The sequence below is a fragment of the Capra hircus genome, chromosome 14, assembly GCF_001704415.2.
Source record: "Capra hircus breed San Clemente chromosome 14, ASM170441v1, whole genome shotgun sequence".
NCBI classification, from domain to species: Eukaryota; Metazoa; Chordata; class Mammalia; order Artiodactyla; family Bovidae; genus Capra; species Capra hircus.
In genome coordinates this window covers 54,918,943-54,935,561 of record NC_030821.1, presented here as the reverse complement: position 1 = coordinate 54,935,561, position 16,619 = coordinate 54,918,943, and the positions used below count along the sequence as shown (strand labels likewise).

The 16,619-nt window shown below is 43.0% G+C and overlaps 1 protein-coding gene across 5 annotated transcripts in view; it reads right to left on the bottom strand.

Annotated features, from left to right (window-relative positions):
- Positions 1–16,411, bottom strand: part of ASPH (aspartate beta-hydroxylase) — a 190,054-nt gene extending 173,643 nt beyond the window's left edge. For 3 of the 5 annotated variants that reach the window (XM_018058472.1, XM_018058474.1, XM_018058477.1), the window contains exon 1: positions 16,064–16,411. In XM_018058472.1, coding sequence (XP_017913961.1) covers positions 16,064–16,175 — 112 coding nt within the window. In that variant the 5' untranslated portion in view covers positions 16,176–16,411. The remainder of the gene's footprint in view (positions 1–16,063) is intronic. The other 2 variants (XM_018058470.1, XM_018058471.1) reach the window with 1 other exon arrangement.

Here is a 16,619-nt window from a genome sequence, read left to right as displayed (position 1 = left end):
TGAGACCACAAGCAATTAAAAAAACCCAACCCAAACAAAACAAAACATTAGGCCTTCTTGAAAATACACCTACTGCTTCAAGCCTGTCCCAGCTTATTCTCAACAATGAGCTGACTCTGCAGAAGTGTGCAACCCTGTCCACCCTCCCTATGATGTCCCTTTCCCTTCCAGGACTAACTGCCCTCCCCTCTGTGCTCTTGAAATTGACATCGACCCATGAAATCGGTAATGTGCAAATGAACGCAGTGCAGTCGTCAGTTGTGATCCACACTCTATCACAGGAGCGATGCTTTGCCATCTGAGACACTGGGTGATTCTCAGAGATGGTGTTAAACCCTTGGTGGAGTCAGGAAAAATAACGAGATTGTATCCTGACCACTTGTCTAGAACACTCATCAAAAAGCACAATGAGACACTGAACCTGTATACCTGCAGTGTCTCCCACTGTCCACAGCTTTCTTCTCTATCCACTGAAAAATGATTTTTAATTCTAGAATTTGCTTGGGATTGTCATGAGACATCACTTTAGAGCTGGCCTGAATCTACTTTTCTTTCCTTTAATAAAAACAGGCCATTGGTCCCTCGAGTTTCCTTGTCACCTCTTCTAATTTGCAGGATTCCCCAGAGTATAACTGCCCAGAAAATGTTAGCTGGGACTGCGGTTTTGAGAGTCCTGAAAAGCCTCAGCTGGTTCGTATTTTAGTCTTCCTTTCCCTACTCCCTGACCACACGCACACTTCATCCATCCAACAAGTATTTACTGCTCTGCGGCCCAAAGGACAGTGACCTTGCCAGGGGCTGATGTTAAATCTGTTCTGACCGCTGTATCTGCTCCTTGCAGAGAACAGCACCTGGACAGAGTAAACCACATTAACTTCACTGGACGATTCACACACACACACAACAATGTAAATATAAATGTTTTTGTGCCATCTAGATGGTAAAAATTGAATTGATGCTTTCAAACTATGGTGCTGGAGCAGACTCTTGAAGAGTCCCTTGGACAGCAAGGAGATCAAACCAGTCAATCCTAAATGAAATCAACCCTGAATATTTACTGTAAGGATTGATGCTGAAGCTCCTATACTTTGGCCACCAGATGCGAAGAGCTGACTCATTGGAAAAGACCCTGATGCTGGGAAAGATTAAGGGCAGGAGGAGAAGGGGGTGGCAGAAGATGAGAAGGCAGGTCGGATGGCATCACTGACTCAATGGACACGAGTTTAAGCAAGCTCCAGGAGGCAGTGAAGGACAGGGGAGCATGATGTGCTGTAATCCATGGGATCACAGAGTCGGACATGACTGAGCAAGTGAACGACAGAAGGTAAAACAAATCTAACGCACTCCCAGGTGGCACTAGTGGTAAAGAACCTGTCTGCCAATGCAGGAGACATGAGATGCAGGCTCAATCCCTGGGTCAGGAAGATTCCCTGAAGGAGGGCATGCAACCCACTCCAGTATTCTTGCCTGGAGAATCTCACGGACAGAGGTCTGGCAGGTGGCAGTATACTGGGTTGCAAAGAGTCGGGCATGACTGAAGCGACTTAGCAGCAGTAGCAGCAGCATTCTGAAAACAAAACCGGACCACAGGCTGGTTCTGGGTGAGGGACAGGAATGACCGGGGCAGGTCCAGCCAAGACCCCATGGGCATCATCCACTCAGCTGCCCCACCCCCATACTCCAAGTCTGTCCCTTTCCTCCCTGTCCTGCCCCAGTTCAAAAACCAAAGTGACAGTGAATGTCACCACATGCTCAGGTGTCCCCTAACTCAACTCTCACTGACTCATTTTGCCCTAACTCCCATACCCAACCCCTCCCTCAGCTCCACCTTCACCAAACAGACTGGCCCCCACCCACCCCGGCTGAGGTCACCAGGAATAAAATTCACCAGGCACTCGGCTCACCACCCTGCACTCAGGTTCTACTGCATAAACTGTCGCAAACACTGGTCTCTTGGTTGTGTTCCAGGAAAAGCCAGCTAGTCTGCTGCCAAAGGTTCCAAGGAGTATGACCCAACAAAATCTGACCAGCTGAGAAGGCTGAAGTCGCAAAGCTTTATGCCAGTTCCTGAGAAGATAATGTTTGGGCAGAAAGTACAGGTATATTTAACAGGTGCTGTCCTGACAGGGTACACTATCTTCCCAGGAGTGGCTAAATGTCTATAATACCGTCTTGGATAAAAGTCTTGCCCTAAATAGAACATTTCAAATAAATAACTCAGGTAAAACAAATTCAGCTCAACAAATAATTCAGATCAGCAGAATAAGGTGCTTTCAGCTCTATAATCTAAGACACAAAGTTATCAAAATCACAGGATGGTCACTTTTTAAAAGGTTTTCACCATTTTCTCCACGCACCTGAATATTCATTCCTTTGACTAATAACTCTTGAAATCCCTGCCATACAATGAACAGAGAGGCCACTCTGCTTACAGTCCAGTGGAAGAGTAAAACAAAAATAAAATAAAAGTTCATTTTGGTGAGTACCAATATTAGGGTATCTAGGGTGCGTTAACTCCAAGATGGCTCAGAGGTAAAGAATCTGCCTGCCAATGCAGGAGATGCAGGTTCAAACCCAGGGTCGAGAAGCTCCCCTAGAGAAGGAAATGGCTACCCACTCCAGTATTCTTGCCTGGGAAATTCTATGGACAGAGCAGACTGGTGGGCTCTAGCCCACTGGGAACACAAAGAGTCGGATATAACTTACTGACTAAACAACAACAACAACATTAGGCTAAAAGAGTATATGGGACAATGTGGATGAAAACAATCACTTGGGAAGAACCATTCTCTTGAATTTTAAAGATACAGCACTTTGAAGTACAATCTTCTTTATAAATGTTATTAATAGCATTGGGCTTCCCTTGTGGCTCAGCTAGTAAAGAATCCGCCAACAATGTGGGAGACTGAGGTTCAATCCCTGGGTTGGGAAGATCCCCTGGAGAAGGAAAAGGCTATCCACTCCTGTATTCTGGCCTGGAGAATTCCATGGACTGTATAGTCCATGGGGTCACCAAGAGTCAGACTCAGCTTTCACTTTCACTTATAGTTTTTCTGTATTTTTTAATTAGGATTGTCAAACTTTAGTCTTAAGAAGGAAATCTCCATAACTCTTACAAAAGAATTTTAAAAGCCAAAACCAAAAACTAAAGGGAACAAAATTTTAGCAGTATTTCAGTATTTACATAATTTTAGCTTATCAGTGAGTCACATTTAAGGCTAAAGTGAGGGAAAATCAAAATGTTGCAGAACAAATAAATGCCTGCTTCTGCCCAAACTTTCCTCCTAATCAGAATGAATGAAACACGAATGCTTCCTACTGGCCTAAGTACTTGTATGTCAAAAACTACCAGAAAGGACTTGCTCATTTTAAATAATTCTCCACATCTTAATAATTTTTATCTCTTTAACTCCAACACTTATAAACATCAAGAGGATTTGCAATCTGTCTTATGGCCCATAACATAAACGTTAAAAAAAAAATCCACTCATGTAACACATAATTCTGGAGCACCTTTTACATTCAAGGCAGAGTGGAAGAGACACAAAAAACACAGCTTACACCATCAGCGCCCTTTTGATCTGTGAGAGGGAAGTAAGACTTTCCCCTGTAAATTTGTTCACACCATATTTACTGAGTGCCTACTATGCACAGACCATCATTTAATCGGTGGAGATAGAAAGGAAATGGAACATGGTGTTTACCTACACCAAACCCTAGGAGTAATTCTCCCAGCCCCAGCAAGTACTCTTGACCAGGGTGAGTGAGCTTTGACCCACCTCCCGTTTTTGTATGAACCAGGGTGTAAGAATGGTTTTGACTTTTTAAATCAGTTGAAAAGAAATCAAGAGAAAAATTTAATAACAAAAAAACATGATAGCAACTGACTCGAAGTGTTGTATAGCAGAAACCAACATGACACTATAAGTAGTTATCCTCCAATTTAAAATATTAGAAAAAGAAAGAAAAAGATAGTTGTTTCCTGGGAGATCATGTGACCACCATGCTGACCTCTGATCAGAACAATCCTGATAATCCATTCCCAACCAGCGGTGGTGAGACAGGCAGTGTGGAGCCAAGGAGCCCTGTTCTATGCAAAAGAGGAAAAGCCCCCTTCTTCTGCCAAGTGTGAACAGGGAAGCAAGAAACCCCAAGGCCGCCAGCTGCCATCCTGAGTCCCAGAGGGGCCAACCTCAGGATGACAGACACCGACACTGAGAAGTCACGTGCTCTGAGGACTTCCTGAACCACTGATCCTACCACATCTGGTGCGAGCACATCACAGCTTTTTTAATGAAATCAATTCCTAACTGTTTACGGGGGTCTGCATCTGGTGTCTGTTCCTAACACAGATCATAAAGTTCTTGCCTTTATGATCAAGCAAGAACGAAAGACAACAGACGATCACAGTACAAAACTAAACATCCGTTCCGTTCAGGGTGGGTATCACCATCACCATGTACAACTGCAGTTGTTAAGAAACACTTACTATGCATCACTTTGCACAAGCGTAAGTATTATTCTCCATTTGAGAGATGAAGAAATATTTCAAGATGCTGAGAGAGGTTTGTTGACTTACTAAAGGTCAAAAATGAGTGGCAGAGCTAGTCCTCGGTTCCAGTGCAGTCCAATACTGTGTTGTCACACTTTTTTCATCTGCTAGAGGAACCTGTAGATCAACGAGGATGCTAAAACAGTACCTGCAGAGGGCGCTACAGACGCTCATGCTGGGGGTGCGGGGGAGGAGGGTTGCAAAACCCACTGGGAAGATGATCAAGGGGAAGGTAGAAGAACTGATGGGGTAGCTCCATCTTGACAGACACGCAGGAGCCACACAGGGAAAGAGCAAGTGTGGGGCTGTCACAGAAGAAACAGCAAGCACAAATGCAGAGACCTCAGAGAGTGACTAGACGTGGATGAATTAATATAACTATAAAGAGAGCAGTTTAAGATTGGCTAGAGAGAGTGAAAGGGGCAAGATCATGAGAAGCCTGCTAGATGGTGCTAAGGAATCTAAACAAGGACCGGGAAGACTAGGCAAGGTTTTCAAATAGGCGACATGATCGAACTTGCACTTTATGAAGATGACAATGCCTGAAGGATGAAAATAGGACCAGTTATGAGTCATCTAACTCATTACTCCTTGAAAGGAAAGTTATGACCAACCTAGATAGCATATTCAAAAGCAGAGACATTACTTTGCCGACTAAGGTCCATTTAGTCAAGGCTATATTTTTTCCAGTGGTCATGTATGGAAGTGAGAGTTGGACTGTGAAGAAAGCTGAGCACCAAAGAATTGATGCTTTTGAACTGTGGTGTTGGAGAAGACTCTTCAGAGTCCCTTGGACTGCAAGGAGATCCAACCAGTCCATTCTGAAGGAGATCAGCCCTGAGTGTTCTTTGGAAGGAATGATGCTGAAGCTGAAACTCCAGTACTTTGGCCACCTCATGCAAAAAGTTGACTCGTTGAAAAGACTCTGATGCTGGGAGGGATTGGGGGCAGGAGGAGAAGGGGACGACAGAGGATGAGATGGCTGGATGGTATCACTGACTCGATGGACGTGAGTCTGGGTGAACTCCGGGCGTTGGTGATGGACAGGGAGGCCTGGCGTGCTGTGATTCATGGCGTCGCAATGAGTCGGACACGACTGAGCGACTGAACTGAACTGAAGTGACTGATGAGTCATCTAAGAGCTCCTCTAGTGGCTCAGAAGTACAGATATGCCTGTGATGCAAGAGGTCACCTGCAATGCCGGAGACACGGGTCTGACCCCTGGGTTAGGAAGATCCCGTGGAGGAGGACATGGCAAACAACTCCAGTATTCTTGCCTGGAAAACCCCATAAGCAGAGGAGCCTGGCGGGCTACAGGCCATGGAGTCACAAAGAGCTGGGCATGACTGAGCAACTGAACAGCAACAGTAAAGCACTTAGGCTAAATCTAATCAAGGAGGCATATCACTTTGGGAAAAAATTATAAAAGTCATTGTAATACAAATATATAGGAAGTTGCACCATGTTTATGTACAGAAATACGCATTATTACATGTGTGTTCTTGTGCCAATTTGTGCAAACTCCGGGAGACAGTGAAAGACAGGGAAGCCTGGCATGCAGCAGTCCATGGGGTTGCAAAGAGTCAGACATGACTTGGTGGCTAAACACACACACACACACATTTGTCCCAAACTGTTCTATAAATTCAATACAATCCCAGTCAAAATCCTGAAATATTCTTCATGAAACTTAACTTGATGTGCAGATTCTAAAAAGACACAGGCAAAGAAAGGTCCCCAAACAGTGAGGACAATGATGAAAATGGACAGAAGGACCTGCCTAATTCCACATACCAGGAACAAAACAGTCATAGGTAACTATACACAATAGGTGATACAGATTAGTGTATAAAGCAGACACTTCAACTAATGGTGCAGGACGTTTTCATTATTCATTCTTTAAAAATATCAGATCCCTACCCAACAATATATACAATAAAAAGCACACCCCATAGTTTAGACATCTAAATGTAAAAGGCAAAATTCAGTAGTTTATAGAAAAAAAGAAAATGTTTTATGATCTCTGATAGAAAAGATGTCCTAAATAAAGCACAAACCATAAAGAAGAAAATAGAAAAATGCTATTATCAATAGATCAAAAATCTAAAAATTCTATTCAACAAATTAGACTATAGAAAATGACAACGTGAATAATCACAGACTGGGAGAAGCCCTTTATCATACAATCAAAAGGTTCAAGACAAAGCAATTCTACAAATCAAAAATTTAAATTATAGGAAATTTAAAAATCTAGACAAATAGGTCATATATATATGTATATCTATTTTTAAAAGTTCACAGAAAAGGAAACTCAAATAGCTATTCTCACTAGTAACCTCATTGATGATGAGAAAAATGCAAGTTTAAAACACAAACACTAGTTCACATCCACAAAACTTACTAAACTTGCAATATTAAAGGTTACCAAGTGTTGGTAATGTGGTTGCTGCACACAGGTAGCTGTTTTCACGGTGGGTGGGAGTGTAAAGTGATACAAGCACTTTGAGGTTGGGAAAAAAAAGGTGATACTTGGTTAAGTTTAATATGTGTATTTGCTATGACCCAACAATTCCAATCCTAAATTATGCTCTAGAAAAGGACTTAGACGTTTATACAAGGCAATGGACAACTCCAAGAGTGTTCAGGGGAGCAGTGTTTGAAAGAAAAAAATGAAAACAAAGTGGTCCTGGACACCAGGAGGGCTAAAGAAAAAGCACATTCATATAGTGAAGAACTATATATATGAAAACAGAGAGCCAGTTTGGCAGAGTCTTAAGCAAACAGTGTCGAATAGTTGGCAAGTATGCTGCTGCTGTTGCTGCTGCTGCTAAGTCGCTTCAGTCATGTCCGACTCTGTGCGACCCCATAGACGGCAGCCCACCAGGCTCCCCCGCCCCTGGGATTCTCCAGGCAAGAACACTGGAGTGGGCTGCCATTTCCTTCTCCAAGGCATGAAAGTGAAAAGTGAAAGTGAAGTCGCTCAGTCGTGTCCAACTCTTCGTGACCCCATGGGCTGCAGCCCACCAGGCTTCTCCATCCATGGGATTTTCCAGGCAAAAGTACTATTCGTAAAACTTTTGACATGCGCTAAACAAATGCATGGGCTTCCCTGGTGGCTCAGTGGTAAAAGCATCTGCTTGCAAAGCAGAAGATGTGGGTTCGATCCCTGGGTTGGGAAGATCTCCTGGAGAAGCAAATTGAACCCCCTTCCATATTCTTGTCTGGAAAATCCCATGGACAGAGAAGCCTGCTGGGCTACAATCCATGGGGTCACAAAACAATTGGAAATGACTTAGCAACTAAACAACAGCAAAAACAAACAAATGTATATGTATGTATATATACATACATATAATATTTCTATACATAGGGATATAGATATACTTCCTAAGTAATTTTCATACATATAAAATTTAATAATATATTTTACACAAATGGATATATAGTAAACAATATGCAACATATTATATTGTTATATATGACTATTATAGTATATATCATACATGCAGCATAACATTATGCTATACAATATATTACTATCTATATTATATGGTAGTCACTCAGTCTTGCCTGACTCTGCAATCCCAAGGACTGCAGTCCACCAGGCTCCTCTGTCCATGGGATTTTCCAGGCAAGGATACTGAAGTGGGTTGCCATTTCCTTCTCCAGGGGATCTTTCCAACCCAGCGATTGAACCCGGGTCTCCTGCATTGCAGGCAGATTCTTTACTGACTGAGCCACGAGGGAAGCTATATATTATATAATATACATTATAAAGAAATGTATGACAATGATTATCACAAAATGTTTAAGATTGGTTGTAAAGGGATAACACAGGAGAGGAGAAACCAAGAATTTGGTAATATTTTGCTTTCTCATCTGTATGGTGGCTACATGGTAAGTCACTGCATTATTTATATGTATTTAAACATCTTAACAGAGAAGGCGATTGCACCCCACTCCAGTACTCTTGCCTGGAAAATCCCATGCATGGAGGAGCCTGGTGGGCTGCAGTCCATGGGGTCGCTAAGAGTCAGACATAACTGAGCAACTTCATTTTCACTTTTCACTTTCATGCATTGGAGAAGGAAATGGCAACCCACTCTAGTAAATTCTTGCCTGGAGAATCCCAGGGACGGGGGAGCCTGGCGGGCTGCCGTCTATGGGGTCACACAGAGTCGGACACGACTGAAGCGACTTGGCAGCAGCAGCAGCAAACATCTTAATATATAATATTACAAATAGATACAGTTTTAAAGAGCAACACATAGAAATATTTATATTCTAAAAGAGACGTGGCTCTCCATCAAAAAGCAAAACGCATGAGATAATTTGTAAATATAAAATTCAGTAAGTGACAAGCATCTTATTCAAATTGATTTGACTCAAAAAAATGGAAAAGTTAAATGCAGGTATTCTTTCAATAAACACAACACAGATTTTTATTTTCATGTAAGGGAAAAAAAATTAACTTCTAAGTAAAATTTACCTGTGAACCTAGACCAAACAAACTTTCCAGTAGACCAATTCAGGAAAACTGAATTAAAACCAGAGTGTCAAAGACTGTGTGAAACTGTACAATAGCAATATAATAAACAAGAACCAAAGTGAGAGACGGGAGAGAACGAAACAGCACTGAGTCTGTACTAGGTCATGACAGCAAAGGCTGTCAAACCTAGGCAAGACATGAGAAATAACAGTCATATAGTACTGGTGATGGAACAAAATTATTTTTTCCAGTCATATTTTCTCACTCAAAATTAAGACTGATGCTTGCTGGCTCCCATGCAGAATGAGTCACGAGGTTAAATCGGTAGGAACACACGCAGGAAAGAAAGGCTGGCATCTTTCCAAGCACAGCAACAGTCGTTTCCACTCCGCACTAACTAAACACCACCCTCCCCACCACCACCACCCCAGCCCCCATCCGCATTAGAGCATGGAGAGCATCCACGGCAGATGAGGACAGCCACACTACAGCCAGATCCACCAGGCGAGACACCTGGATTTCCAAGGGGGCCAGAGACCAGCCCCAAGCCCTCAGAAGATCTTGTATAAGTATCTTTTCTAAAGACTTACTCACCAAGTAGCCTCAACATTTCCTCTGAGTCTAAAGGAACTTATGGTTCCCAGGGAAAAGGATGGGGAGAAGGGATAGTTAGGGAGTTTGGGATGGGCATGTGCACACTGCTGTATTTAAAATGGATAACCAACAAGGACCTCCTGTATAGCACACGGAACTCTGCTCAGTGTTATGTGGAGGCCTGGAGGGGAGCGGAGCATGAGGGAGAAAGGATAGCTGTGTATGCGTGGCTGAATCCTTTCCTGTTCACCTGAAAACGACCACAGTATTGTTTGTTAATCAGCTATGTGTGCATGCTAAGTCACTTCAGTTGTGTCCAACTCTATGCAACACTATGGACTGCGGCCCGCCAGGCTCCAATGGCTGTGGGGTTCTCCAGGCAAGAATACTGGAGTGGGTCGCCATGCCCTCCTCCAGGGGATCTTCCTGACCCAGGAATCAAACCCGCATCTCTTACGTCTACCTGCACTGCCAGGCGGGTTCTTAATCACTATCGCCACCTGGGAAGCCCCAGTTGATTATACTCCAACACAAAATTTTTAAAAATTATTTTTTAAAACAAATTTCCTTTGATTCTAATAGGTTATTTACAGCAAATTTGTCCTCAGGCGTCATCAACCTCGTCAGAACTAAATTAGACTCAGTGATCTGCCCTTAAAAGATATCCACATCAGCCAAAGGTAACCAAGACACACCCTTGAAAAGCAAATGTTAAATGCAGACCAAATGCCTGAAGCACTCTCATTAAAAAACAATAATGACTGAGGAGGAAATACTACCTTGGTTCCTAGCACCAGCAGAAGAAATGGCTAAAGCAATGGACTTCAGAACAAGGGCCCCTACAGTGGCACGTAGACCTGAAGAGAAGGAAGAAAGGAACATCCTAATCTCTGGTCCTCTACAGAAATGGCCAGATCTGCAGGACTAAACACCAGACACGTGTCCACCGAGATTTATATTCAGAGCTGCACAGATGCTGGAGAAGTGGATACTGGAGCACAGGAGCCAGCCTGAGCACCTCCCCCCGCCCCCCCACCTCCCAACAGATGGCTGAGGCTTTCCCAGGGATCTGGGTAAACTGTAGATGGGTTCTCTGTACATACAGAATATATTAAAGGGAGGCTAATTTTAAAATGTTCTGTTTATCTTAGGACATAAGGAAATCAAACCACGCAAGGGATGCAGAAACACCCCCAGACACGAACTAACTTGTGTATTTTCAGGATGTTAAAGTAGTATGCTGGAGTAACATCAAAAGACTGAAATAGATCTGAGCTCTAGTAAGAGAAAACAGTGCAGATCCAGAAGGGATCTGAGGGTAAATCCTAAACTTGAAGGCTGACGTGCACCTTCAAGAGGCACCTTCAAGAGGTCTTGTGCCACCCAAGAGGCAGCCAGAAATGTGTCAAGGGGTACTCAGAACCCACTATGAACATGCCCTCTAGGACATCCACTTGACTCAAACAGATGCTACCCTGTATCACAAAAATTCATTTCTCAAATTATAAAAAAATTTTCAAGCATGTAATAGCCTGCTTAGTTCTACAGCTTTATATATTCTCCAAAGTTTCACATGCACCTTTACCATTACAGGTACTTTGATGAAAAATCTGAGCAACAGAAAGGCATACAGAATTGATTTTAGGGCTGTCACAACCTTGAATAATTCTTTCCATTTGAGACCAGGTTTAGAAATTTTGAGTGACCTGCTACAAAGTTCTTAAATGGCTATGAATCCAGGTCATCAGATTTTCCCAAACTACAATGTTTTTCTGGAGGGGAAAAAAAGGGGGGGGGGCAGATATTCTACTGGGACCAAAGAATTTAGAGGTTAAATTTCCAATAGTAACTAAAAACAGAGTGGAAAGCTCACGTGATTCTTAATCCAAGCTACTCTGTTGCCAATCAGCTGAAAATGAGAATCTCTCATTGTCTAGTAATCTCTTTGAGACACATGATTTTACAGTAAAGCTAAAGTATAGATCTCTCCTTTTACTTCCGAATATGTTTGGTCTTTTTAAAACTGTGTGCAAAGGACTTCCCTGGTGGTCCAGGGGTTAAGACTTCATGTTCCAGTAGAGGTTTGATCCCTGGTCAGGGAGATAACATCCCACATGGCCTTGTGGCCAAAAAACTAAAACATTAAAAAAAAAAAAGAAAGAAAAGAAACAATATTGTAACAAATTCAATAAAGACTTTAAAAAAAAGGTAACTATGTTTAAAAATAATAATAATAAAATGTGTTCAGGAATTCCCTCCCAATACTTTTTAGCACTTGGTTCCATACAATCTGGGCTGCCCTGGTGGCTTAGACAGTAAAGAATCTGCCTGCCAACATAGGAGCCGAGGGTTTGATCCCTGGGTTGGGAAGATCCCCTGGACAAGGGAATGACTTGCCCACTCCAGTGTTCTTGCCTGGAGAATTCCAGGGACAGGGGAGACCCACCATGGGGTCTCAGAGTCAGACCCAACTGGGCGACTAACACTCATTTTTCATACAATCTGGCCAGCTGAAAATGCTGTTCAATTGAACATAAAACAGCACAGTTCCTCTAATGGAAGAATTATGGCCTTCCTATCTTTTCATTCTAGACTGACTCACAAAGGATTAAGTAACTGGCACAAAATGATTAAAGGAAAGGAATTTCACCAAGGCCTCCTCACTCAATGGAGTGACAGGGCAGCAATGTATTGTGTCTGTTAATTACTAAGCAGTCCAAGATATATTGAAAGTAATAAGGAAGAAAAAAATTCTAAATGATTAACACGCATCAAAATCAAACATCTGCAAATGTATAATTTTATAGATAGGGCATCAATGCATTTAATTCTAAATATAATCAGCCTAAATCAATAAGACTGCTAGGGATTGACTATTACTACTAACTTTCAAAACCTGCTGTTAGAGACTGTGACAGAATTAAATAGCAGTGGCTGAGCATTTTTAATTAGTTGTCCATTAATGATTCTGAGTATGTACAGGGCTCGTTAAATTTAAAAAACAAGTAGATGTTATATCTGAAACTTAAAATTGAAAGAGGAAAAAGTGTTCTACAGTGACACCTACTGCTGAAGTGTGGCACAACACTATTAGACAAAGGAAACAGATGTTTACATCCCCTAGCAAGTTGGAAGCTACAGGGAAAGACTGAATGACACTGCAAAGGGAAAATCTAAACAAAAACATTATATATACCAGGGTCTGTAACTATAAAATAAGTCTAAAAGCACATCATGATCCCTGCTGACCAAAGATCTTCAAATCAATAAATCTGAAAGAGGTTTCCCTTGGCCCCAGTTGGTCAAGCAAGGCAGTTTTTTCTGTGTGAGTTAAGATACTTCCCAGGAGGTGCAGTGGTAAGTAATCCGCCTGCAATGCAGGAGGCTTGGGGAATCATGGGTTTGATCCCTTGTTCAGGAAGATCCCTGGAGTACGAAATGGCAACCCACTCCAGTATTCTTGCCTGGACAATTCCATGGACAGAGGAACCTGCCAGGCCACAGTCTATAGGGTCGCAAAGAGTCAGACATGACTGAGCACAAACACACACATACACACACACACACACACACACACAGGTAGTATGTTCAATGTAATCATGTTTCTTTCATATTTTAAAGAATAAAACTGGAAAAGGCAAACTTGAGCTCTGCAAAAAGCTTTATCAGTTTTCAATTTAAGTTGAAGGCTTAAATAAAAAGCAGACATCTGCTTTAAAAATCTAACTTTTACATAAACCTCCAAGTTTCAGTTTCAAAACATCACTTTTGAAAAAAATGACCACCAAGATCAATAAAAGGCCAGATAATCACATTTTCCCTAAAATGCATGTTTCCAAGGACTGGGTCTTCTTCCACTCTACTTTCACACACAAATGTCAGAAATAATAATGTTTAATGTGACTAGTGTTATCATCTCCTTCAGAATATCAATGCAAAACTCAAGAAACATTAGCTGAGCCCATGCACTTCTTCTCAAACTAAGATTTTCAAATGTGCTGTTTCAAACCAATTTTAGTCAAAAGAAAATTCACTGGTGATATGATAGGAAGCATATTTTTCTTTTAAAAATTCCCATAAAACCTTACAAATTAGAGAACCTAAAATCCAGGAGATGGTGAGGGGCAGTGAGGCCTGGCGTGCTGCAGTCCATGGGGTCACAGTCAGACACAACTTAACCAAAGCACAACAAAAATCCAGTACAGTGGTCAAATGAATAAGAGAAAACCTGGTTTTAGTCTTGGATCATCCAATAATCAGTTGGGTTTCCAAGAAGTATATAACCTTTAAGGAGTCAGACAATCCTTCCAGGCCTCCTGGTAAGGCCGCAGCCAAGATTCCAGTTTCTGTGATTTCCCCAGCACGTGGTATTGACTTGGGCATCAATGTGTATACATCAATGACAGATAGATACAGCAACCAAATAGAAGTGGCTCCATCTTTCCGGTATTCTATGCTATAAGGAAGCAATACAAATAGGATCACATGTTCACACTGCAGTGCAACTGCTTACAACAGAGAGAAACCTCCTTTCATCTCCTGCGCCTTCCACGTGGCACACAGTCAGAACTCATCACTGACTGACAAAAAAAAATAGCTACGGAAAAAGAATGCTCCTTATGTAACAAGCGAGACTCCAACGTCAACCCTCCGTCCGTGGAGATTTTTCTGGTAATACAGGTATCTCTCTCATTTCCACATTCTCTTTTATACACTATGTCTGTTTCACAACAATTATAGGATCAATGTGTAAAATGCTTAAAAGAACGTAGATCCTCAAATAGGATGGAATTTGCTCTAAAATGTTGGAATATCAAAGTTGGAATGTGTTCATTTTGGTCCTAACATTTCCTAAATGTATCACTTACCTGTTAAAACTGATTCAGATCTTGAACCACTGGGGATGGGGATACAATCAATACACACTGTCGATGCTAATTCTCACTAACAACAGGGCATTTATAAAACAACTGCTTCAGATATAGTCAAACCTCTCTACCCAGAACTGCAAAAGGCAAAGTGGAACAAAAATGATGTGCTTTGCTTGTAAATGGCTACAAAAACTTTTGAAAACAACATTAAAGTGTCCTTCATCAGCTTTCTCTACTTGGAGCTGAAGTTGCATGAGTTCTCATTTAGGTATTTTTAAAAGTGTAGGCAGAGCCCTCCTTCATCTACCCTTCTGCCTGTTTAAGTCAACTGACTGGCATTTAAGGTCAAGTGACAAAGGAATACAAAGTTTACTTATGTCAAATGTGAATTAATATGTTTTCTGTGGAATTCAAACTGTATCTTTTTTCTCTACAATACAAAATATTAGTTCTCAGAGTGTAAATTTATTCAATGATTTCAACTGTACTATTTTCATCATTTAAATTTAACTATTTAAATTCATTCACTCATCAAATAATTTTTTATTGAGCATCTATTAATGGCAAGACTCAAAGAGTTGGGAAAAGGAATCAACAGAGGGAATGAGTGAGACAGGAAGGCAATACACATGAAAATAAATAATTTCAGATGGTGGCAAGTGCTGTTTAAAAAACAGCTCTTTAAAGGATGACTATAGTCTTCTGATTTACTTTTTTGATACAAGTAAATACATTCCTTGCAGACCTCAGGAAACAAAGAATCTAGAATCATTTTAAACGGGAAAGTTTATAGCTCTGATTCAATACACATGTGGATTGCAGTTTTAATATCCCAAATATGAGTCAAAGGAAGTATAAAAGAAACGAGAACCACTGAAATATGAGATGAAACAGATTTACAACATCTGTTCTCTCTCTTTACTGGATAAGCACAGGATGAGAAAGGTGAATATCTTTTTTTTTTTTTTAAGAGAAGACAAAGGGAAAAAAATAGAGAAGCTTGCCCAGTATTTATGGTATTCTGTTATATTTAAAGGCAACTACAACGCACGGTAAGAAAGCTACATAAAGGCAAAAATATTTAAAATAATCTTCAAGAATATTCAAATCACTCCCCTCTCCCCCGCCCCGCACACACATCCCAGCAGCCTTATTCTCCTTTGAGCTGCACTTAAAAGCTGCTGGTTTGGCACGAACTTATTTTCTGACTTTGGCTCATTTCCAAACTCTCCAAAATATGCACAGCCAAGGTAAACTGTTTCTCTTACGCCTATCGTCAATTCCACAGCGAGCCAAGAAGGAGTGGATCGACACAACCTCCATCTCGGCTGCGCACTGCAGGTGAGGGAGCGGCCGGGAAGGGGCTCCCCGCTTGGCCCGGCCCCCCTCCAGCCCACCCACCAGGCCCACCGAGCACGGCCTCCGCCCCGCGCCCGGAGGAGGATGGAGGAGGCGCTCGGCGGCATCTGGGGAGGTGCACACGCAGAGCCCACGCCCCCCCCCAACGGAGCCCCATCCTCCGGGCCACCCGGACCCCGGCTCCGGAGCGCCTCTGACCTCTCCGGGCCCCGGGGCTGCTGCTGCCGCCGCTGGTGCAGCCGGTCGGACTGCCAGAGCTGCTGCTGCTGCTGTTGCCGCCGCCGCCCTTGGCATTCTTGCGCGGGGCCATCGCGCGCACCGCTGGAGCAAGCAAGGGTGGGGGGCTCCCTCCGGGCGTGGGGAGCGCGGGCGCTGCAGCGGGTGAGGGCCGCGGCTCCTGAAGCTGCACGGGTGTCTCGGCACCGCCCGCAGCGCCTCCGAGGACTTTTCGCCCGGCGCGCGCTCGACCCTCGCCTGCTCCGAGCTGGTGACTGCCCTCCCGGGGCGAGAGCGCGCCGCTCACCCGCCCTGAGGCCACGCCCCCGTCCGGCGAGCCCCACCCCTCCCCGCCCACAGAAGGCTGAGTGACGGGGTATACAGCCAGTCACAAGGGCCTCTATGAGGGGGCGGAACCGTGCCGCGTTTCCCCGCCCCGCTGCAGGCTTAGGGCTGCTCTGGCGCGACGCTGCGGCCTGTGAGAGCCAGCAGCTTTCGACTTTCCAGTCTGTTCTGGTCCTTTGGAACGTGGCAGACG